The following is a 26,662-nucleotide window of genomic DNA, read 5'->3' on the forward strand; positions in this document are numbered from 1 at the left end:
AACTAATGTAACATAATGACAGTATGTTTGTTTAGGTTGAAGTTCCTCTTTAAGGTGAGTTTACAAGATTACTTTTTCTACACAGCATTAACTGATCTTACGGATCAGCATCTCAGATGCCCCCACCCCGTTGCTTTTTTTTCATAGACTGGTTTAGCTGTAAAGTTGTATCTTGTTAATTATTACAACTACGTGTTCTTGTTTGACGTCACCTATGCTTAAGCTGCACATGATTGAATGTTTCTGTACTTATGTGCAATGTTTTATGTGTATGATATTATTTTTCCATACTACTGAACAGTGCTGCTCAAATCCGGATCCGGGAGACATCCGAATAGTTCTATCCGGATATCTCCCAGTTACGTGGGCGGGGGGGGGGGGCAATCTTTGGTCCGTATCTCGGCGCCTCCCACGATGTGGTCCAAGCGGTGGTCACGTGAATCTGTGTGGTTACTGTGTTAATCTAATCTTTGCCATAGTGATATGTCCATCATAGTCTAGGGCCAATATGGGGGGAAGCCAGTTAACTCATCTATACGTTTTTGGGATGTGGGAGAAAACCGGAATGCTCAGAAGAAACCCACGCAGACATAGGATGAACATACAAACTCTGTGCAGCCAGTGCCCTGACTAGTTTTCAAACTGGGAATCCATGGTGTAGAAGGGAATCTGATTGTGTGTTGTTTTTTTCTAGAGTGTAAATTGAATAAATATTTTCCAGATGAAGACCTAGTCAACACAGGTTTCTAGATCCATTAGTAAATGTTGTTTGAGTTGCATAAAATCCTTCCATTATAGGGGCATTGTTCCTCTATGGGGTTGAGCTGTCAGCTGAGTATGTATTTCTAAAGGAAGTTAACACCATAACAGCTGGCCAATTAATCAAATTTTCTGATTGATTGCCTGAGGCTGGTAACCTTAATAATGGCACCTATTAAAAAGGGCACCCCATTCAAATCAGTGCAAATCTTTTCTCTATAAGCGCCAAGTGTTCAAAAAGGGCACCGTGTACATATAAAACAACTATATCATTTGTAAAAGGGTGCTGCGTAAATATAAAACTACATTGCTTATTATCTTTAACTGTATTTCCATACCAAATTTATAGATTATAGTAGCCCATTAGTTATCTATTGTTTAACCGTCTCCCTATACTGTCTCAGAAAAAAATCGTTTACATTTCAACTATTTGCAGCTTCTGCGATTCTTACGTATCTTACAAATTATCTAAAGGTCTTAGGGTTAGGCACCACCAGGGAGGTCTTGGGGTAGGCACCACCAGGAGGGAATCTTAGGGTTAGGGACCACCAGGGGGTCTTAGGGTTAGGGACCACCAGGGAAGGGTTCTGTGTGAGAGTACGGAGAGGTTAGGTTATAGTAAAATATTGGTAAGTTTTAAAGGTATTTTACTATATGAATGAAGTAGTACAATATCGGTAAATTAAACAATATTTTATAACTTTTACTGGTGCACATTTTAGTAAACATAAAAATAGAGGTTACAATGGGGAATAGTAAAATATCAGTGTTATAATCACTATTTAATTAATTAATTGGCACCCATTTTACTAAATTATAACTTCAGTATCGTTTACATCTGGCGCCTTTTTTAACCGGAGCCTTTATTATATGCACACACCTGAGGCAACTTCACCCATTTACTTTTTCTCTTAGTATTAGTCTAAATAAATCAGCGTGTCTGAGTGGATAAAGGTGGAAGGATGACTTTTAGCTGATCACCGACTTTTAGGTGATACAGCGTGAATCCCTCAGTCAGGGCTTAGAGTTATGGGACTGAGAAAGCTTCTGCTGTAACATTTTGTATTTACATGTGAGCAAGGGGAGTAAATGGCAATTAGAACTCTATTGAGTAAAACGCTATAGTAATCAAGTAGAGGAATAAATAAGTGAAGTATGGACAATTAACACAGCAGTGGTTTGCAGCATAATTTTCCCCCTGCATCCGGCCATGCAGGAAAATAAAGCTGTTTAATCTGAACTGGTTTTATTGCCATTTTCAAGTCTAATCACAAAGCCCATTTCTAAATGACTCTGTGATTTGGAAAATGAGAAACCTTGCACTAGGAAACACAAATCCTCACAATGACAAGAAAGAGTATGGATGTATTTGTACTGAATCTTCTCATTCTGTAGCATTCATCAAGATATATTATCGGAGCAAAATAATGTCCAAAAATTCCATTTTTATTGGAGGAAAAAGCAGTATCATACAAACCAATTGACTTTCTGCAAGGTTTTTTTCAAATCATCACTGCAGATTCCTACATGCTTCTATTTTGTGATCCTACTGGAAACTTTACAGGTAAATCTGAATCGAACACTAGGAATCCAGTGCGTGGGCGCAGCTGGCGCCACCATACACCGTAATGGGAATTGTGGCTACAGCGTTAGCCATATACCCGCTATATCCTGCGTCCAAGTCTCCCGGCGGCTTTTTCATAGGTACGGAATCTGTATATATGTAGCTTAGGAAACAAGACTTTGTTGCCTCAAGTTGTTGTGCGGTTATACAGTATATATTGATGCTTCCACACATAAACCTTTTGTTTCCTTTATACCTATTTGAGGAAGATGCCATAAGTTCTCTCATTTTTTAAATAAATGTAACTATCATATTTCATCATTTTTGGGCATGAATTCATGTGTATTTATGCCTTCTCTTTAATGCACTCATTCAAGGGCGTAGCTAGAAATCATAGGGTGGCATAGCAATATTTTGAATGCCTCCCTCCAAAAAAAATTATGCTATATTTGTGCTAAAAATATTAGAGACAGAGGATCAGCAGACTGCAAGGCAACTGGTATTGTTTAGGAGGAAATAAATATGGCAGCCTCAATATCTCTCATAGTTCAGGTGTGCTTTAACCATTTCATGCACTTAAAAGGTAAACAAAATAATTTGTTCCTTGTTATAATGGCACAACTAATTGAAAGACAAAAAGTAGATGTTGCCGCAATTAATGTGTGCAGTTTCCCAGGCATTAGTTGCAGCAGTTTGTGTGTCTGGGGGAAGTTTGAGCTGAAAGATGCGGCACTTGCTTACATGATGAGGCCAACTAATTTTGATGCTGTATATATTTTACTTTAGCTTTTTACTAGGAATCAGAGCAGTTTCTAGGCAGTAGAGATTCCAGGGTGAGGAGGTATAAATTGCACCCCTGCCTCTATAGACTCACACTGTTGTGATGTGGTAGCTAGAAGCGCACCCCAGTATTTTGTTTCCATCCAATATAGCTTGCCAGAGGTGGCCCCCAGTGCTAGTTAGCCAGATGCAGCCCCTCCCAGTATAGGTAGCCATAGGAGCCCCCGGTATTAGGCAGCCAGCTACAGCCCCCTATAGTTTATGATGCCCCCCACCATATAAGTAGCCGGAGAGCTCACACACTCAGTGTAGGCAGTCAGGGACTCCCCTTTAAGATAGCTAGAAAGTCTCCGGGGTAGGTAGCCTGAGAAGCCCCCACATGTGTAGGTAGCCAGATACCCCCCATGTAGGAAGCCAGAGAACTCTCCTGTATAGGTGGCCAGAGAAACCCCCTGTTTAGGTGGCCAGAGAGCCCCCCTGGGTAGGTGGCCAGAGAGCCCTCCCTGTGTAGGTGGCCAGAGAGCCCCCCTGTTTAGGTGGCCAGAGAGCCCCCCTGGGTAGGTGGCCAGAGAGCCCTCCCTATGTAGGTGGTCAGAGAGCCCCCCTGTGTAGGTGGCCAGAGAACCCCCGGTTTAGGTAGCCAGAGAGCGTGGGGGATGCACATGCAGAGTGCACAGCAGGTGCGGTTAGGTTAACTCACCTCTCTGGAATCTACATGCGCTGTATTTCCTTCCTAGGTGTAACAGCCTCCCCCATCATGTCGTCATAGGAGGTGTGGTTACCAGTGAGACGGGACACCTAGTACTAGGAAACTAGGAAGGAGATGTGACACATGTGGATCCCGGAGAGGTGGGTTATCTTAACTGCTCCCACTGCACACTTTGCATGCGCACCCCACGGCTGTGCCCCAGGGGATATCGCACCCTGCCCGCCCCTAGAAACGGGCATGCTAGGAATAATCTTTTATGTACACAATTATTACATTTCTAGAATAAGCTAATTGGTTTTCTTGCAAACTGTTCTTTAACAAACTGTAGTAGTATTACATATGGAAAAAGCACACCAGCACTATAGCCTCAGCATTGATTGAAGACTTGCCGTAATTCAAGTCATTTGTTAACTGACTGTGGGCTAACATGCTTGTAGTAAGTATTTAAATATTGTGTTTTGATATGGACCATTTGTATTACTGATTTTCATCACTTCATCACATTAAGTCATTTTTTTTGTATAAATCTCTACTTCCATTGGAAAAATAAAACCTGGTTGACATATTTCCTACAATATGTTGCAGCTGGGTGTGATTGTAGATGAAATTTGAGCATACATTCAGCATACTGAGTATACTGCAGATGTGTTCAGCCCAGCCAGCATGAAACCCTTATTGCAGTTGTAATGTGAACGCTTATATGAAAACTGGGAGTGAATTTGTATAACAGTGGACTTTTGCCATAGTTACAAGTAATCATAATTTGTAATAAGTATAAGTAAGCCCAGATCCAGTAGTGTGTGTGTGTGTGTGTGTGTAACCAATGGTAGTCAGTGTCACACATGAAGCTACTGAGAACCAGTGTAGTTGAATGGCTAGGCTGTTAGAGGAAATTACTTTGGTCCAAGAATACTGAAGAGAGAAAAGCCGTACCCTTAGCTTGGGTTTCGTGGTGCTATCCAAACTAATTTTAGATCGGTCCCATTCTCTGACTCTGTACCAGTTGTCACAACTGAAACAGGAAGTGGGGCGAAATCTCCTTAGCATTGGAACCAGACAGGAATGTATAAAGCTTCCAGCGTGTTTTTGATGTGTTTTTAACTTTTTTCTTCATTATCTAAAACTGAAAATTACATTTTAGTGGAAATATACTAGAACTCTAGTGTCATTGCCAATGCATTAAAAACACCTGCATCAGTGATGACTGCACTGCTGTCAAAGCTGCAGGGCAGACTATATGTGTGCTATTTTACCCTTGAACCATGAGTATAGAATGTTTTTGCTTCTTTTATGCAACAACAAAAAACATAACTGTGTTGGAGCTAAACTATTTTCCAAATATTCTTATGAGCAATATATATCTGCATTTTTACTCCTCAGCAGCAGGATCCTGTGGTTCTTTTCCAGTAATATGGTGCATTCCTGTGCGCCCTAAAGAGATATTAGTGTAATAAAATCCAATTATCCTTAATATTCATGTGTGCAATCTCCATAGGGAAATTTAGTGTCTTAGTATATTAATGTTTAGATTCTCTAAAATTCTATGCCTTTAGCTCAGAGCAATTCTGAGTTCATTCTTATTCCATTTGGTTTAAGATGCCCTTCCTAGAATATAGGACTGTGAAGAATTTACTGTAGGCTTTCTTTCTCTCAGTGCTTGAACTGTATTCTCCTGTTATTTCAGCCAATATCTATTCTAAGGCTTTGACGTGTTGTTCATTAACAGCTTGCGGCAGAAGTGAACATTCTAAAAGAGCGGAGTAACTACTGAGCTATTGCTTGCTTCCAAGGCTGCTTGATAAATTCTATAATACATCAATGTGCCTTGTCAGAAGAGGAGATTAAAACAACCGCTCCCCTGGACATCGTATTACGGACAGTCTCTTTCTTGTTTTGTTTGCCTAAATAATAGATATGGCACAGCTCTCTTGTCCTATAATTTGTAAGGCAGAAAATGACAGTATCAGGAACACAATACCAAGGATAAATCACACCAATGCTATAATTCTGGCACTAACAAATACTATTGTTTTAAGAAAAATATTTTCTATCTTGATCATAAGGTGATTTTTTAATGTCTTTGTAGAAGTTTGGCATTTCACTTTCCATTTTTTAAGGTCAGTGTTGAGTTTTCCTTGCAAGTCATTACACAGAAAAATAAAATATCAACTATAGGTACTAGCAATGCAAGAGATGAGTAGTGTGTTTCAGATGCAGCTTTGGAAATGACTCTGTCAGGAACATGATCGGTAGTTAACGTAATAACTGATCAGCATTGAAACCCAGTTATTTCTTGCTTCTATTACATGAGACAAAAGGCAGATTTCAAGCCATGTTTTATAGTTTTATCAAGGCCAGTTGTATGTTCAGTTTATAGCAGATCTAATTGCTTTATAGTTACCTTACCTGCTACTGATCCAAAATAATGGCATCACTGTGAAAGTCACAGTTCCCAGTCTGGTCACAGGCAGCATACCAGAAGCAGCCAGCTTCCATAATGTCATAGTCATAAAGTAAAATCGCTCAAACAGTATGCATAAAGTGCTTTATTTGGCCAAACATGATTGTGTGTTGTACAAAACACCCTTCATCCACCCCAACAACCCACCACACTAAAAACACTAGCCCACATGGCATGGTGGGCAGAGGGCCCCAACAATCGCACTCACCAGGTGGTATACCTTTGCAGAAAGGCCCCACTCTAACACCAAGCTACAGTCACACACCACACATTGTAGCAAGTCCAGACTGATAGTTCAAGTAGATTGGCAGGTTGAACGTCCTTGCAACAGGCAACTGCACTCGATATAGCTGCCAAGCATGTTAGAAATAGCATCATATGTTTGAGAGTCTCACTACTCCTTGAACCACTCAGGACTGATCAGTTGGCGGACATCCGCATAATCTTCGGGTACCCAATGTAAACAGTTCCCAACATGTCAGTGAAATAGGATCCCCCTTGCATGCATAGCAGCTGTCAGATCATTAGAGCACTCGTACACCTCCACCTCTTCCAAACCACGTCCTACATGTTTTGCCTGAGATCCCTGGGCTTTCTTAAGGCTTGCACTATGATAGAAAGCCAGGGAGGGGGCAGCTCCCCTCTCCCTTTATTAGCTCCCAGCAGGCAGTTTACCCTTAACATCTCAGAAGACACATTCAAACTGCAGACAAGTGCTATGCAAATTGGCCATTGACTCTAATGCCTAGTACACACAATGAGATTTTCAGGCAGATTTCCTGCCTGATCGATTATTTTCAACATGTCCAATCTGATTTCTAATCAATTTTCCGATCAGTTTTCCATAGAAGTGAATGGAAAATCAATCATAAAATTCTCATCGTGTGTACTAGACATTACAGTTAATGCACACAGGCCACTGATTAATAATCAATTGCACAATCTTAAATAGGTTTTTGTAGCATCAGAGAGCATGAGTGCTAACATTTCAGCATATTAGTCAAAGTACAGAGCATAAACCCATCTGATGTGGGGAGTTATGCACACATGGTGGACACACACTTTTTAGATCCATAAACTGCACTTTTCTTAAGCTACATACTCCCCTCGCAGTGCAGCAAGATAGATCCAGCAATGTCTCCTTGACGATGAGCGCTCCCCCGATCCATCTTCTTTCAACTCCTGGCCAGCGGGTATGCGCGACGTTACACAACGGGCGTGGACGAGACTGCAAGCAATCACGGCACTTTGCACAGGAGTCGTCAGGGATCTTAACCCCTTCCCGACTGGTGGCAGGAGGGTGGCAGCCCCAGGACCGCCTTACGCCGATCGGCGGCAAGTCCTGGGGACGGAGATTAGCAGGGAATGCGCATGCATGATCGTTCCCTGCTGAGTCACGGAGCGGAGAAAAACCCCTTTGTTTACATTTGTAATCTAGTGCATCGCTGTACAGGAGACACTCGGCTGTCCCACAGAGAGGCTTGCATTGAAAGGCCTCTCAAAGGCTGATGCCTATGAGAGTTGGGGAGGGAAAATGTTTTTTTTTTTTATTTAAATAAAAAAATGGCAGCAGCGATCAGAAACCTCCAAAAGAATGTCCTGTTAAGGACAAGAAACGGAGGCAAGACTCATTTGTGTGCTAAGTTGTGTGGCTGTGTAGCAAGCTGTCAAAGCTGCACAGCACTGATTTGTGAAAAATGGCCTGGTCACTAGGGAGGTGTAAGCCTGTGGAACTGAAGTGGTTAAAGATGGTTGGTATCGCCACCCGATGCTAAGCGACGTTCACATGATCATGTGGCTGTACTCACATCGCAAGATCACGGAAATGACCACTTGTCACTCAAAAAATTGCTGGTCGTCGGGAAAATCATTGTAAAAAAACGGAAGGTGGGAACGGGCATTCAGAATCTCCTTTAACTTGGTTTGCAATCCACATGCAGACAGGAGGTCCAGCAGCAGATTCATCCTACACTGTGCAGGGTCCCCATACATGGGCAATCATTGTACAACTATCCCGTAGTATAATGAAGCAAAAACAGAGCAATTCAGATCAATGGATGGCAGAGCACTTTGTAACATTAGTACAGATCCCGAGGGGGGGGGGGGGGTATCCAATCCATAATGTAATATCCAGTTCAATCAGGAGGCTTTTCAGTCAGTAGAATACCATTACAATCAATTTAACTTGCTCACAGAAACCTTATGCCATAAATCAAGCCTTATCTTTTGCAGTGTGACATCTAACCACAGTCTCTGGCATTCTGGACAGCTCCCTTTGACTTGGCACACTGATAAGGCTTTCACAACAACATGAAACTGCTTATGAACTTCTTCACCCTTTCTGGCACTTTAATTAGGAGTTTGTCTTAGAACTTATAGTATGGCTAATGTGCTGTAGCAGAGTGGAAGTTTTGAATATAGTTCTTCTCCAAGGTTAATAGATTAGGTGTTGTACAGTATGACTTGACCTTCTAAAACTACCAGTACATCAGTGAATTGCTTTTTCTTTCTTTGCATGTTGCTGATCTGGGAAATGTACAGGCGATTAAAAAGTAAGGTGATTATATGGAATTTATATACCGCATTTAACTAGTGAAAAGGGTGAATTACAGTAAGTCCTCTAAATTGTAAGTATGGAGAAAATTGCTCTGGATGGAATAATCTGTTAAAGACTTATCTCCAGAGTGATTCAGCATTGGTAAAGCATTCCCTGTTCTGAGAATAGAAGATATAGAAATACCAAGTTCAGAAAGTACTATAATTCTTGCACTTCATTAACCATTAAAAGGAAAAGGATTTCTCATACTGGATGCCCCTGGCGATGGGAACACAAATGAGGATGCACGCAGGCTAAATGACCATTGCCTTGCAAGTCGGCGAGCATGAAACTTGGACACGGCGAGGGACCGGAGAATTGTTCCGTGACGGAGCAAGCACCATGGCGCTGCAGAAGCCCCAGGTAAGTAAAACACTTTTTTATTTTTTTTTTAGTTATTTCAGGTTTCCTTTTATATTACAAATACCAAGAAACAGATGGACTGATTTATCAAGAGGTTAAAGAGAACCCGAGGTGTGTTTAAAGAATGTTATCTGCATACAGAGGCTGGATCTGCCTATACAACCCAGCCTCTGTTGCTATCCCAAACCCAACTAAGGTCCCCCTGCACTCTGCAATCCCTCATAAATCACAGCCATGCTGTGAGGCTGTGTTTACATCTGTAGTGTCAGTCTCAGCTGCTCCCCCGCCTCCTGCATAGCTCCGGTCCCTGCCCCCGTCCCTTCCCTCCAATCAGCAGGGAGGGAAGGGATGCAGGCGGGGACTGGAGTTCTGCAGGAGGCGGGGAGAGCAGCAGACTGACACTATAGAGATAAACACAGCCAGCTCTGACAAGCTGTTTGTCAGCAGCGTGGCTGTGATTTATGAGGGATTGCAGAGTGCAGGGGGACCTTAGGGGGGTTTGGGATAGCAACAGAGGCTGGGCTGTATAGGCAGATCCAGCCTCTGTATGCAGATAATATTTTTCAAACCCACCTCGGGTTCTCTTTAAAAGAAAGCTAGAAGAAAAGTTTGTGTAATTTAACTACTCAACACTATCCCTGATTTTTCTTCACTGTGGTCTTAAAGAGAACCCGAGGCGGGGTTCTTCCATCGCAATCCATATACAGAGGCTGGGTCTGTCTATAGAGCCCAGCCTCTGTTGCTAGTTAGTTCCCTTTAAAGCCCCCCCTGCGCGCTGCCAGACCCCATAAAACACAGCCGTGCTACGCGGCTGAGTTTACCTCACTACCGTCAGTCTCAGCTGCTCCCCCGCCTCCTGAATAGCTCCGGTCCCCGCCCACGTCCATTCCCTCCAATCAGCGGCGAGGGAAGGGACGTGGGCGGGGAGCGGAGCAATTGAGGAGGCAGGGGAGAGCGGAGACTGACATTAGTGAGATAAACACAGCCGGCTGCGACACGCTGCGTGTCGCCAGCGCGGCTGTGTTTTATGGGGTCTGACAGCGCGCAGGGGGGGCTTTGAAGGAAACGAACTAGCAACAGAGGCTGGGCTCTATAGACAGACCCAGCCTCTGAATATGGATTGCGATGGAAGAACCCCGCCTCAGGTTCTCTTTAATGACTCAAAGAGATTATTTGTATTTTGCATTATCTGGGCCATACATACTTATGCAGTGCTGCAATATATCAGTTATGAAAAGAGGGTCGAGGCCTAAGAAACACAAAAGTTAAGCTTACATTGTGGAGACTGCACAGTTCAAGGGTCCATAGAAGGACATAAAGCAAAATAACATAATTTGTCCATCTGCCTCCTCCTCACTTGACTGATTTTGTCCCCTCAACCTTCTCAGGATTACTCAGTTTTATGAGCTCTTATGAATAATGGGCACTTGCACTCTGCAGGATCCATAATGTCAATACATTATTTTTGGCTTCTAAATTTAGAACACTTTAATGAAGTTTAAACAATATTCACTATGGCTAGTCATATCTATCATTAAAACATGGAAAATGTGACCCATGGCTGATTTAGGAGTCTGCAAGAAGATTGCGAAGCGTGCTTCGATCTTTTAATACAAAAGATGCTTTGAGTTTGCCTTGCATAATTATCTCGACCCTTACAATACTATATCATTTTAAGACATCAATTATGCCAGCAGTAATGCCCGTTATTATGTACAATGCAACACACATGCAGGTTCTTCCTATATTCTACACCAATTTACAGCATGATATTGTTGAAAGCGACGGTGTAATCTTGGAGTTTGAATATCATTCAGTTCTGAGTACTCCACTAAAGATTTTTGTCTTTGTGTTTTAAAAATTAAACATTCTATCAAAGGTGGACAAGTACAGTTAGAGAAAATAAAATTGAAATCTAAAATGCAGACATGCTGTGCATAAAAATTATGCACATGGAGAGAGGTAAGCAAGTAAAATGGTACTAACTAAAGTCATTACAATGCTTACAGCTGTCTCAGATTATTTTTTTTCTCTGCAAAAGTTTAGATGCCTTTTAGATATAAAACACAATTCAATCTATGTACACTTTCATCCAACATATAAAAAGCTTTTTTTAAAATAGGACTCTTATCAGCGGTTAATCAGAATATCATCAGATCATCGCTGTAATAGACAATCTTATAGTTTAGCAGCTAGACGGGCTGTATTAGATTGTTATCGTGGCTTCTGTTTTCACAAAGAAACACTTGATTATTATAGTCGCTAATCCAAAGCTCCTTGACTTTCTTTAAAGTGTGCTGCCAGTGAAATTGGGGATACAAATAAATGCCATTACTCTTCCCCATATCATACCCCAATGTAGGTTTGGCGAATTAACAAGAATCTTATTCACCTGTTCACCAGGAAATTATTTTAATTGGTAGACCCCCCCCCCCCCCCCTCCTGCAAAGCCAAAGCCTCGCCATTGTAGTTCAGAACTCTCTGGCCACCCCTATTGTGTTGCGGCAGCCTTGTGGAGGCTTCGGACAAGAACCACTGTGGCAGTTTTTTTTCCTCAATGGGTACGGGGTTTACCGACTATGGACATTTCCCAGATGATTTATATTCTCGTTTGTTCGCATACATTATGGTACTATATGGGTTAGAATAATGGCCTTTTATTTTGTACTAGAGGCACTATTTATTGTACGGTATGTGATTTGTATTTATTTTACAGTGGTGGTGTATCCATTTTACAGAAATATTTTTTTCATATATTTGTTTTTCGGTTGTGTTGATATTAAACTCCATTCCAAAAATCAAACCTTAACATTTAGTTCAGTAGCATACTCAATAATGAATAACTAAATGGATTGTGCTGCTGGCAAAAGAGCCTTATTCCATTTTTGAGATCAATGGAGTCAATTCACAAATCCTCTTTAGTGACAGTGTTATTTCCTGACACATTTGCTAATTTCCATCGGCCCTTTTCTCAGTGTTGTATACACTAAGCTGTCTATACTTTTTTACTGATTGTAGAAGTATGCGAAATAATTTTAGTTCTGAATTTAACAACGAAATTCTGAAATTAACACGTGAGCTGTATTTTTTCACGTAGTCAATTCAAAAATGTAGTGTTGACAGTTATGTTATGTGATATTAACCTCTAAGCTTGGGCTTATTTATTTCCATATTTATGAGTTATTCTTCTCTAATTGTGTGTGTGGGGGGTGGGGCATAGAGCAGGCCAAAGGGGAAAGCTAATAAACCCACCCAAGGAGGTAATGCTCCTAAAAACATGTTACTTATAATAATGCTAAAATTTGTATTGCAATTCTCCACTAAGGTTGTGCTCAATAGGCCACCCTACAGTGCTGGGTATTCTTGCCTAAGGACTCTTTACTGAATTGGCACTTGCTTACTAAAAAGGTACAGCCAAAATGTAAACTCCGGTCTCCTACATCAGAGGTGGTACCCTTAACCACAATCCAGCCTTTCTAAAATTCACTCATGTTGTATAACACAGAGCTATAGGATTATTATGTTGTAACTGATCCAGATTGGCAGTGGTAGTAACTAACAAAAGTTTTTGTTTTTAAGATAAACTTATCTTATAATCATTGTATATACATTTTTTGCAAGATAAAAACTGTCCATTTAGCAGCCTGAGGGAGGTTTTCTGAATCACAGGTTGGGTTAGAGGAAATATCACACTCCCCTTGCAATGCTATGCTCCTAGGCAAAACTGGGTCAGGACACTGTGCATGGAGTTTTTATATTCTTACTATGTTTTCATGGGTTTCCCCTATGATAGGGACACTAAACAAGGACTATGGTAGGATTGAGTTTGTGAGCTCCTCTGAGCGACAGTAACAACACTATAGACCAATGATGGTTAACCTTGGCACTTCAGCTGTGACAAAACTACAAATCCCATCATGCCTCTGCCTCCCCGAGTTATGCTTAGAGCTGTCAGAGTATTGCAGTGCCTCATGGGACTTGTAGTTCCACCACAGCTGGAGTGCCAAGGTTAGCCATCACTGCTATAGACTATAGCAAGTTCTATAAACGTGGTCACTCCCAGAGTGCACCTCAAAAAATCTGGACACAGAGCCTTCTGTCATGCTGCCCCTACTCTTTGGAACTCCCTGCCACACCCAGTAAAGACAGCACCATCCCTGGAGCTATTCAAATCCAGACTGAAAAGCCACCTGTTTAGCTTGGCATTTCCGGACTTATAAAATTCTTCCTCTGTACCACGATGGTCTGAGCCATGCTTATGCGCTTTGAGTCCTATGGGAGAAAAGCGCTTTACAAATGTTGTTTGTTGTTGTTGTTATAGACTCTATAAAGTATTGTGGAAGCTATAATTCTTTTAGTCTACTGTTTAAATTGTGTGTTCAGCAAAACTGAAGTCCAGCTTTAAAGAAGAACTGCAGTGAAAATAATGTAATGAAAAAAAGTGCTTCATTTGTACAATAATTATTTATAGATTATTTAATCAGTGTTTGACCCATGTAAAATCTTTCCTCTCCCTTATTTACGTTCTGAAATTTGTCACATGGTGACATCGCAGGGGATGTCTGCGGAAGCAGATGCTGCTTTTTTGGCAGTTGGAAACAGCTGTTATTTCCCACAATGCAACAAGGTTCCAACAGTGTGATGTCAGTACCTAGATACTGACATCACACTATGGAAGGGGTTTCACCACAATATCAGCCATACAGAGCCCCCTGATGATCCATTTGAGAAAAGATAAAGATTTCTCATGGGAAAGACAATATTGGCTACTGATCGGGATGAAGTCCTTGGTTACAGTTCCTTTTTAAATAAAGTACACATAGGTAGATGCTGTATATATGTGTACTGAGTGCACTGTGAATTGTCACTTGTATGATAAACATGCTTATATTATTCACTAACTGGCAGGGTTTTTGTTTGTGGGTTTCAAACATAGTGGTGAATGAATATTCTTGTACTCAGATTTTCATATTTGTAATACAAACGAATGGGTCGTTGCTCACATGCCTTTCTCATCACATACTGTTTCAGTTATTTTGAGATAGCTGGTCAAACCAATGTCATAGGAGTTTATAGTTCTTTTTTCTTTTAGTTACTAGGCAGCACATGTACAAAGAAATTGGTCAAATTGAGTTTAGAGTTCAATAAACTGTTGATAGACAACCTAGTTAAAAAAAACAGGCTGAAGAACAAATACATGTAGAGGCAGACATGTCACATCATTAGGTTTCCATCATGCTAGAAATTGTATTTATGCCACTTTTGTATATAATTGCATCAGTATTTTTGTTTGAAGATCTAACTAAACAAATGAGATATGAATATCTGTCATAGTTCAGCCGTGACAAAGTAACAAGAGATAATCCTATTATACTGTTTCAATACGCTTACATCAAGATGTCAGTTCCTATCATTTCACTGTGTGCCTTTTGTCTCAGCACTGGGGATAAAGTTTGCTTATGAGGATAGAGAGGCATAAAGATTTTTTTACTGAAAGGACATCCGAGGTGAAAATAAACGAATGTGGTAAACACTTGTATCTGTCCTTCTCCTTCTAAAAATGACTTTTTTAGTTATCCTACAGTTTCATTTTATACTTAAATCTACTTTTTAAGTTTTCATTGTTTCATGACCTCTTCTCAATGGCACATTCATTGAAGTATGCCAGAGCTAAAATCTATGAACTATTGACCCTTTTTATCTCTTATCTGCTCTCAGAAGCCATTTACTGCAAGGAAAGTGTTTTATTGCTGCAATTCCTTATCACTGAAGGTTACACTATGGTCCTACCCAGTCCCGAACCAGACAAACTTTCACTTGCATACCTGATTTTTAACTCTTTCAGGCAGAGAAAGAAGAAAAGAAACACAACATAGTTATTTGCATGCTTGGCACTGTACATACACGTCTATCTCATCATGTCACATGTCACCTCAGATGTCCTTTAATCCCCTTCAACTTGCAAAGGTAGTATGATGCAAATTCGAGACGAAAAAAACAATACATCTGCACCTTTGTTATTGATGGGTGTAACATACTGCAGTTATATTTGCTCAAATGTGAACTCAATTCTGCCTTTCATCACAGAATTCAGAAAATTTGACTAGGAATAGTAGATTCCTAGTAGATGATGTATAAGATCTGCAGAAAAAAAAGCATAGAAGTAGCAAATTACTGAGGAACACCCAGAATGGGAAAGATCAGCGCTGCCCCAACTGGATAAAGAAAAGCAGAAGTTAAAGGGAACATGGGGCAAAAAGGATATGACTGACATAGGTATTTAATTGTAAACAATAACAGTTGCCTGGCTGTCCCAGCTGATCCTCGTCTTCTAATACTTTTGGCCATTGATCCTGAAAAAGCATATGCAGATCAGTTGTTTCTGACAAAAGTCTGACAAGACTAGCTGCATGCTTGTTTCAGGTGTGTGAATTGGACACTATTGATGCCAGATTAATCAGCAGGATGCCAGGCAACTGGTATTTAAAAGGAAATAAATATGGCTGCTTCAGATTCCCTTTAGGCTGCTTCCACACAGGGACGTTACAGGTGCACGTTAGTGCAGCCTGTAACGCTCCCCAACTCACAGCAATACAAAGTCAATGGGGCTGTTCACACTGCCCACGTTGCGTTACATGTAACGCTGCACGTTCTTCAGAACGTGCAGCATAATATAGCGTTCCAGCGGCTTAAGCCGCGTTAGACTGTTTGCACATGCTCAGTGTTGGGGCGGAGAGGAGGCAGGGAGAGGCCGCTACGTAGCTGCGCACATGGCTACTCAATATGCACTGCACTGGTGGCCGCTGATTGGCTGGCGGTACCACATGATGCAGAGTGTTTCACTCCGCATCACGTGATCCCGCCGGCCAATCAGCGCCACTCTCACTGCCCTAATGCGGAAAGAGCCGCTTAACGTGGCTCACTCAACGTCCTCTACCAACACCGGCAGGCGTTGCGTTAGGGGACGTTATGCGACCATAACGTCCACTATAACGCAACGTTCCGGTGTGTAACTAGCCTTAAAGAATTTGCTCCAGGAGATTAGAACATTTTAGCATTTGGCTCTGGTCCATTCGTTGGGGACTGCATGTCTGTGGAGGTGGCACAGTGAACTTGTATTGGCAGTAGCTTTACTGTATAATGCTATTTGGCATTTTCTTTGTACAGTATATGTAGTTATTCATAATCCAATGCTTTTATTGAAAACTTATATCAGAAAATCCATAACTTGCAGAAGTTGGACAAACTTGAGGTGTTGCTTCCACTTCCTGATCATTCGCTGGCCATCCCCTCACTATGGGTTTTAGCTCAGGCCATGACTACAGTGATTGTCAGCAAACAACATGTGATGTTGCTTTTTAACTATGATTTATTTAAGACCAAATGTTAAACATCATTATAACCTCAAATATTGAGATATGTTCTAATTATCATTTTAAATGATGGAAAAAGATGCTTTTTCTCATTAAAAGTGAACGTTTATAAACACAGGTGGGAACAGAAGAATAATCCATTACAAGTGTTAAAGTGGGCCTGAACTCTTGCACAGGGCAGAAGGAAAACCTAGAGAAATGTACCCTGTATGTATTTAGAGAGTTTAGCCTGTCTAATATCCACCCCCCATCTTTGTCTAATCACTAGTTGTAATTTAATCTTTCCCCTGGGTCAGCTGACTGCCACTGCAGATAAGTTCATTTGAAAGCACAGGATGTTAACAATATGTCTGCTTCTTTGATAACAGGAAGCAGAAACACTTGAGATTTATTGTAGAATTTTTTATCAGCTGTAACAAAAAAAATGTTCTGTAAAGGTTCTTATGCTGTTGCAGAGAGGAAGTTCTGAGTTTAGGTCCCCTTTAATGTAGCACCAGTGTTTAAAGCCATATTGCACTGAAGTTGTTGGAAAACGCAGACTAGGTTGTAGCAAACAGAACCTTCCACAACATCTGAAGATTAATCTCTAGCTCCGTGTGCTTTAGAACAGATGGAAAACAATTGCACGAGTCTGTTGTATCACATTGCTATTGACATCTGAAAGGATACAGCTGAACTTTCTAAAGCTCCAGTTAATTATCTAGAATTACATAGTTTGCTGCAGATTGCTGTCTAAGCCATCACTGTGTACTTGCCTTGATGTTTTTACTGTCATTTTTGCAACATGTTGGGCAAAATGTTATTCTTTGAAAATACACATTTTATTAAACTCCTCGCTTTATTTGATCTCCTTTTTACCTGACAGGTTGGTGATCAAATCATTGAAATCAACGGGGAAAGCACAAGAGACATGACACATGCTAGAGCAATAGAACTCATTAAATCTGGTGGAAGAAGAGTAAAGCTGTTACTGAAGCGTGGAACAGGGCAGGTCCCGGAGTATGGTGGGTTTTCATTCTCCTAATGTATTCTTTGCACATAAACTATGAAAAAGAATATTTTTACTTTTTATGGAACTACTTTATAGTTAGACTACAGTTAGACTTAGAGGATGGCAGATGAGAAAGGTCTAGGTGTTGAGTGTTAATGTATAAAAATGCCCTTTACTGAAACTGGCATCTGGGTGTAAAGAACTCTACAGTTTGTACCACAGTCCAGAGGATGTCATCCCCACAGTGGGGATTTATCCTTTAAATACCAGTTGCATAGTGGATTGCATTAATTTAAGTTGTGTATGTAGCATTAAGACTGCCACAAATATTTATTTTCAGTAGTGAGAATATTGTACTATATCACGTACATTTAGCAGAAATATGTAGATTAGGAAAAAAATGTGAAATGACATGAACTTAAAATGTTTTATGTTACAGGTTCTCAGATATCTGTAAATATGTCCTATGTAAGATACTTTACTTAAAGAGACTCTGTATTAAAATAAAAAAACTCTGGGGGGTACTCACTTCGGGAGGCGAAGCCTCTGGATCCTATCAAGACTTCCCCGTCCTCCTCCATCCCATGGTGGTCTCTTTCTGCCCCTCGGAAGGCATAGCCGACAATTTGTCAGGTTGTTCAATATTTACCTTCCCTGGCTCCAGCGGGTGGCGCTGTTGCGATTCTCCGCTCAGAAATAGATGGAAATAGCCGATATCCGTCAGGTCCGCTCTGCTGCGCAAGAGATTTGTGCCTGCGCAGTAGAGCAGACCCGACTAGGATCGACTACTTCCGCCTATTTCGGAACAGAGAGCCTCTACTGCGTCTGCGCTGGAGCCGGGAAGGTAAAAATTTACATCCCAACTGTTCAAGGAGCTGTATCGCTGCCTCCGTGGGACAGAGCAGGACGGAGGAAGCCTCAATAGGATCCAGAGGCTTCCCCCTCCCTAGGTGAGTACCCCCCCAGGGTTTTTTCTTAATACAGATTTTCTTTAAGGTATTCCTCTAGTGAGAATGTGGCATAATTAGATCAATATGTATATACAATACCAATCCTAGTTAGGGTTTGTTTTTTTCACTGTAAGGCTATAAATCGGGTACTTCATGCAGGGGTAAGCCAGCAAATTTCTCCCTAACATTGCCTGAGTTTTCTTGTAGATCTCTGTCTGTGCTCCGACAAATAAAGCAATAAACAGGTACTTCATAGACCCCTAATAAGCCAGCAATTTACACCCTAACATTGCCAGGGTTTTCTTGTGGATCTGTACAAATAAGGGTATAAACAGGTACTTCATAGACCCCTAATAAGCCAGCCAATTACACCCTAAGATTGCCAGGGCTTTCTTCTGGATCTTAGTCCATACCCAGACCAGTTTCAGAATTCTATCCAGATGTGCATTATCATATTTGATGAGCTCCCCCATTTGCTGTGGCACCTTTTCTACCACCACACAACCTCGTTCTGTGCCCCCATACTTGCTGAAGAATGCTTGCTGGTGACCTTGTGGTGACTACAGTGTACAGTGTGGTGGTTTCTAATTGTAATGCCACTATATTGACATGTATTGTGGATTGGCATGAATTTTTTTTTTGCTAGCTGCTGATTTCTGGCGACTGGAAAAAGCTTTACCTCCATCCAGTACAGCTTCTGGATGGGAAAGTTGACCATTGGGAGTAGCTGTGAGTTGTTCCTTCTCCCACTAAGCAGTTATGGCAATAGATCACTTTGGAATTCCATGCCAATTTAATTTTTTGCAGCTGCAGTAGAGCCTTATATAGCAAACACATCCGTGTGAACAGTGGTTCAAAACTTTTTAACTTAAAAAAAAATAATAATATGGTTGTCCTGATTGCAATAGTGGTGAGTGACTATAATATTGAAACCACGAGTGTGGGGCCCAACAAACGTTATGTGGACTCAGCAATCAGAACTTTGTGATAGTACTATTACTTCTGCATTTGTGCTGGTAGCAAATGAGGCTCCACCTGGTACCAACTTACTGAAGCAAGTCTTGAAGAGAAGCCTGCACCCCGCACAAGGAAGATGTGTAATTACTGCCTCAGCAAAGCCAAATGCCCCACTGTTTCACTCATAGTGGACAGACTTACAAAGTCAAGAAAAAGCAAATATTAAAGCAAATTCAGTTTTCTAAGGAACCAGTCATGAACTAGCTAAGAGGGTGTATGGAACACAATAGTGTCAAAGATATTGTGAAATAAATGTAAATTATGTTTTAGCGTGGTTAATCATAGTAGAAGGCAAAGTTGTTAGGCTGTAAGCCTAATGGCAAGGAAGAATTCTGTAACATCAAATATGACCTTGTAAAATCTTTACCTCTACTTTCTTCTCTTGCACTCTTTACTAAATGAGCAACTATATTTGTCACTTATTCCAAATCACACCTCCTTACATGTGCTCTGAATCTCTCCTTTTCTTTTCAATTTCGAACTCTTCCCATATTTCATTCTTGCCCTAACATCTAGCTATGGGCACTGTCTCACGTTGTGCCTTTAATTCCAGAATATTAATGCTTATGAATTCAGAACTTTTTAATGATTTACTAATTCCCCGTTAGCCAAATTGTTCCTGGTTTCTGTCCCCGCCATTTCACTGGAATAGCCCTTACCAAAGTGACTAATTATCAAAGACACTAATAAATTGCCTGCAAAATCTAAAGGTACATTTCTCTTCACTTGTCCATCTTGATCTTTACTTAGCTATTTGAATTGTTGGACTTTCAGTGTCTCACAGCTGCAGAGTTCTTTTGGTGTCACATAAGCTTCTGTTCTGCTCTTCATCCACACCAATGTTTTTGAACAATTAGATTTGGATCATCTGCATAGAAGTGATCATGAATTCCAAAGAAACATAATCTCTCAGTTCCTGACCTCTCAATTCTAATCTCTCGTATCCATGACTGTTCATATGCTGATTTTGTAATTCATATGGTTTTCCCTCAAATTTAAAACAAGTAGATGAAATCTTTGCTTTCAATTTGAATAATGTCTTTTCTTCAACTTTTTTTCTCTTTTGACCACCAAAATAATCATTTAGTTAGACATTTTGTAGCTGGTACAGGCAACCCTTTCTTCCGGACCTGTCAAAGCAACAGGCAACGAGCGGTCAACCACAAAATATGTTCTTGGCTGATTGATTTTGTTCCCTTGCTCTGTAAGAAGCTTCTTACTTTTCCTTTGTCTGTCCATATTGAAGTACATGATCAAAGCTTGAACAAACTTTTGCAAGGCTTCCAGCAGACCGTTTGCTAAAATGGTCAGCTTAAGTCCATATGGGTCTTTTAATCTTTATACACACACACTAGATGATTTTTGGCTGTGTGTTAGGCTTGGTGGTGTATTCTCCACAGTCATCATGCAATGCATGAGCTGACGTGAAGGAGGTACACACACCAGCACAAGGAAACAGGCTATCCCTAGTATAGTGGAGAGGAGGACTGACTCCAATAGGAGATTGTGGCACACAGAGCCGGTGCAGATCCGACATCTACATTGCGATAACGTCTCAGCGCAAGGTAGCGCTGAGCGCATAAACCATAACTGAGGAGATCAGGACAGGTAGACAGAATGAACGCTTGCTAGCTAGCCGCTACTTAGTGACAGCAAGCGTCCACAACAAGACAGACTGGAATGAGGCAGCCAATGCGTTGCAGCGATGGCGTGCCTCACAAAGACAGGACAGGATAGTCAGGAAATAGCAGGATCAAGATAGATGAACGTAACCCAGACAAATATACAATAAGTATGTTTTCCTAGCGTATTACAATTACAGCTATCAATGAAACTATTTGTAACGTCTGACTAACATATGTATATATCGGCAATGAACCGATATATGACATAAGCAGGAACACTGACTAGGACTGGAGCAATACAGGGAACAGGACTCAGAAGGATTCGCTATCTCTTCGCAGAGATGAACGCAATCCACAAACGGTAACAGAACAGGATTCAGAAGGATTCGTTATCTCTTTGCAGAGATGAACGCAATCCACAAACAGAACCAGGAGCAGGATAACTAACTCAGCACGGGTGATCACGATACGCGCAAACTACCAAAACGTGCTGGAAAGCTGACTAACTGAACACAGGATATAAACAGTTCGTGTACGTATACATCAGCGACACTGATGTATCAACGTAACACGAATACAAGGAAAATAATAAACGTGCTGGTATGCATATATATTGGCAATGAACCAATATATGATGCAAGACCAGCAAAGTATCTTTAGAACAAGAAACACGATCTGGGGCTGAAGCAACAGCAAGACAGGCTTAAACTGAAGCTATGATAACCCGAGGAGTCCTGCAGGAAGCAGATCTTTATACTGAGTCATCCAATGGGAGCAGACATGCAGATTCCCACATAGGTGTATGATAATCAGTCACAAGCTGACAGCAGGGAAAGGCAGACAAAGCTATGTAACTTGCATGGAAAGAGATCAGAACTGCCTGAGCTGCAGCACTACTACTGCCAGCAGTACCTGCTGCAGCAGCGATCATGACACTGTGGCAGTCAATTGACAAAAAAAGTGAACAATAAATGAGTTCAATGGCTCATACTCACATGTCTCTTCAGACACCACTCACTCGTGTGCCACCCCATTCTCTCACCTCCTCTCTCCATTGGACATTACATGTTGCTTACCTATAGCAGGGCAGCTTGTCTGTACAGCACCTGTTCCCCACAGTATCCCCCTAAAGAACAAGCACCAATCATTAAGGGCAACATTGATGGAGCGTGTGTGCGAGCCTTAAGACTCAAACACATAGTTACATAGTTACATAGTTATTTTGGTTGAAAAAAGACATACTTCCATCGAGTTCAACCAGTGCAAAGTACAACTTCAGCCTGCTCCCTCACATATCCCTGTTGATCCAGAGGAAGGCGAAAAAACCCTTACAAGGCATGGTCCAATTAGCCTCAAAAGGGAAAAATTCCTTCCCGACTCCAGATGGCAATCAGATAAAGTCCCTGGATCAACATCATTAGGCATTACCTAGTAATTGTAGCCATGGATGTCTTTCAACGCAAGGAAAGCATCTAAGCCCCCTTTAAATGCAGGTATAGAGTTTGCCATAACGACTTTCTGTGGCAATGCATTCCACATCTTAATCACTCTTACTGTAAAGAACCCTTTTCTAAATAAATGGCTAAAACATTTTTCCTCCATGCGCAGATCATGTCCTCTAGTCCTTTGAGAAGGCCTAGGGACAAAAAGCTCATCCGCCAAGCTATTATATTGCCCTCTGATGTATTTATACATGTTAATTAGATCTTCTCTAAGGCGTCTTTTCTCTAGACTAAATAAACCCAGTTTATCTAACCTTTCTTGGTAAGCGAGACCTTCCATCCCACGTATCAATTTTGTTGCTCGTCTCTGCACCTGCTCTAAAACTGCAATATCTTTTTTGTAATGTGGTGCCCAGAACTGAATTCCATATTCCAGATGTGGCCTTACTAGAGAGTTAAACAGGGGCAATATTATGCTAGCATCTCGAGTTTTTATTTCCCTTTTAATGCATCCCAAAATTTTGTTAGCTTTAGCTGCAGCGGCTTGGCATTGAGTACGATTATTTAACTTGTTGTCGATGAGTACTCCTAAGTCCTTCTCCAAGTTTGATGTCCCCAACTGTATCCTATTTATTTTGTATGGTGATAGACCATTGGTATGACCAAAATGCATGACTTTACATTTTTCAACTTTGAATTTCATCTGCCATGTATGTGCCCATATAGCCATCCTATCCAGATCCTGTTGCAATATGACACTATCTTCCTGAGAGTTGATGATTCTGCACGATTTTGTATTATCTGCAAAAATAGCAACATTGCTCACTACTGCATCTACTAGGTCATTAATAAATAAATTGAAGAGCACTGGACCCAGTACAGACCCCTGTGGGACCCCACTGCTAACAGTCTCCCATTTTGAGTACGATCCATTGACCACAACTCTTTGTTTTCTCTCCATTAGCCAGTTCCCTATCCATGCACACAGACTCTTCCCCAGTCCTTGCATCCTCAACTTTTGCACCAGACTTTTGTGGGAAACAGTGTTGAAGGCCTTTGCAAAGTCCAAGTATATCACATCTACAGCATTCCCAATATCCATATTAGCATTCACTACCTCATAAAAGCTGAGCATGTTAGTCAAACAGGACCTGTCTTTAGTAAACCCATGTTGATGCTGAGAAATAAGATTATTTTCTACTATGAAGTCATGTATAGTATCTCTTAGTAACCCCTCAAATAGTTTGCATACAACTGATGTTAAGCTTACAGGTCTATAATTTCCTGGATCTGATTTTTTGCCCTTCTTAAATAATGGGAAAATGTGGGCTGTACGCCAATCCACTGGGACTCTGCCAGTTGCAAGAGAGTCACAAAAGATAAGATAAAGGGGTTTATCTATAACTGAAATTAATTCCCTTAGGACCCGAGGATGCATGCCATCCGGGCCAGGTGCCTTGTCTATTTTTAATTTATTTAGTCTTGCCTTCACTTCTTCCTGCGTTAAAGAGACACTGAAGCGAAAAAAAAATATGATATAGCGAATTGGTTGTGTACTATGAATAATAACTAGAAGATTAGAGGCAAAGAAAATATTCTCATACTTTTATTTTCAGGTATATAGTGTTTTTTCTAACATTGCATCATTCTATAATATGTGAAGATTACACAACACTCAGCATTCAAAATGAGTCTTTTTAGAGCAGTCTGTGAAGTAATGACCTCTCCTCTAGCAGAGGAAAAGTAAATAGTCCAGGAACAGTTGAGATAATAAAAGTCAGATAACAGCCCTCTCCACGACTAACTTAGTCGGAGAGCTTAATGGCTTGTTTGCATAGAGATAACAACTGGAGTTTCTCAACTCTTCCTGTACTGGAAACAATTACACTGATGTATCTGATCTTAATGTTTTATTTCTTAGCTGTGCTACACATACAAATCATAATATCATCATTTTTTTTCGCTTCAGTGTCACTAAGTATTTAACCAGTTCGCATTCAGTCGTTTTTCGCTTCATGCATCCGAACAATGTTCACCTCCCATTCATTAGCCTATAACTTTATTACTACTTATCACAATGAACTGATCTATATCTTGTTTTTTCCGCCACCAATTAGGCTTTCTTTAGGGGGTACATTTTACTAAGAGCCACTTTACTGTAAATGCATTTTAAAAGGAAGAATAAGAAGAAAACGGAAACAAATCATTATTTCTCACTTTTCGGCAATTATAGTTTTAAAATAATACATGCCTCCATAATTAAAACCCACGTATTGTATATGCCCATTTCTCCTGGTTATTACACCATTTAAATTATGTCCCTATCACAATGTATGGCGACAATATTTTATTTGGAAATAAAAGTGCATTTTTTCCGTTTTGCATTCATCACTATTTACAAGCTTATAATAAAAAAAAAAAAAGAAATATTTCATCTTTACATAGATATTTAAAAAGTTTAGACCCTTAGGTAAATATTTGTGTTTTTTTTTTTTTTTATTGTAATGTTTTTTTTTTTTTTTAATTAAACATTTTATGTGGGTATTTTTGGGAGGGTGGGATTGAAATTGTATTTTTTTTGTAAATATATGTGTATTTTTATTTTTATTTAACATTTAGATGTAGTTTACTTTTTGGCCACAAGATGGCAGCCATGAGTTGTTTACAGTGACGTCACTCTAAGCGTACCACGTACGCTTAGAGCGACATAGGAAGCAGAAAAAGCGTAGCTTCCGAGAGAAGCTGTCGCTTTTTCTGCGGGGGAGAGGAATCAGTGATCGGGCACCGTTGCCCGATTCACTGATTCACTGGCTAACAAACCGCCAGCCGGGAGCGCGCGTGCACGCGCGTGATCGGCCGCGTGGACGCGCAGGAGCGCACATGGCTTCCTGGACGTGAGTTTCACGTCCAGGAATGGCAAATAGTTAATATTACAGTTAGAAGATTGAGACTCTTCTGCCTCTGTAATTTGCAACAGTGCTGTTTCCTTTGTGAAGACAGAAGCAAAGAAAGCATTTAATAACTCTGCCTTACCTTGGTCATCCAACATTGAGTTCCCACCCTCATCCTTTAGGAGTCCTATACAGTCAACCTTTCTTTTTTTTAGAGTTGATGTACTTGTAAAACTTTTTTGGGTTAGATTTGATATCCCTAGCGATTTGATTTTCAGCTTCGATCTTTGCCAGCCTAATTTATTTTTTACAATTTTTATTGCACTCCTTATAATTGCTTAGTGCAGCCTCGGTCCCCTCCTGTTTTAGGACCTTATAAGCATTCCTTTTCCTCTTCATTTTATCCCTAGCCTTTCTATTCATCCATAGAGGCCTTTTTTTATTCCTAGACATTTTGTTTCCATATGGGATATACATACTACAATATTGATTGAGAATAAGTTTAAAAGCTTGCCTTTTCCCTTCAGTGTCCTCCCCTTGTAGTACATTATCCCAGTTCACCAAACTTAGTGCCTGCCTAATTTGATTGAACTTTGCTTTTCTAAAATTCATAGTTTTAGTGGTCCCGCTGCCCCGTGGCCTATCAGTCACCAGATCAAACGTTATCATGTTGTGATCACTATTTCCCAAATGTTCTTGAACCTGCACATTTGATACATTATCTGGTCTATTAGAAATGATCAGATCCAGTAACGCATTCCCCCTAGTTGGTTCCGTTACCATTTGAGTCAAGTAATTGTCCTGTAGTGCTACCAGAAATCTGCTGCTTTTACCAGAATGGGTAGCCTCAATACCCCAGTCAATGTCTGGAAAGTTGAAGTCGCCCATAACATCTCGGAAAAGATAATCTTATCTCTTCCTAGGCTAATTTGGGATGCAACTGAAAAGAAGCTATATTGCCATTACAGACAAGTACAACTTTGCAGTTAAGAAGTTTCAGAATGAACATTTATATTACAAATGCCTGTTGGCAGCAGGTTTCCATAAGTGTTTCTGAAATCCTACCCACCCAATTTTGGGGGAGTTATTTAGTAGTTGAAACACATTGCTGAGCCACTTATCACTTATGCACTTGTAAAGA

The 26,662-nt window shown here is 40.7% G+C and overlaps 1 protein-coding gene across 13 annotated transcripts in view; it reads left to right on the top strand.

Moving 5' to 3' along the window:
• The window catches only part of MAGI2 (membrane associated guanylate kinase, WW and PDZ domain containing 2), a 1,075,940-nt gene that overhangs the window by 1,002,464 nt on the left and 46,814 nt on the right, over positions 1-26,662 (top strand). For all 13 annotated transcript variants that reach the window (XM_068276199.1, XM_068276198.1, XM_068276200.1 and 10 more), the window contains one exon: positions 17,471-17,609. In XM_068276199.1, coding sequence (XP_068132300.1) covers positions 17,471-17,609 — 139 coding nt within the window. The remainder of the gene's footprint in view (positions 1-17,470; positions 17,610-26,662) is intronic.

This window comes from Hyperolius riggenbachi, chromosome 3, assembly GCF_040937935.1.
Source record: "Hyperolius riggenbachi isolate aHypRig1 chromosome 3, aHypRig1.pri, whole genome shotgun sequence".
Taxonomy (NCBI): Eukaryota; Metazoa; Chordata; class Amphibia; order Anura; family Hyperoliidae; genus Hyperolius; species Hyperolius riggenbachi.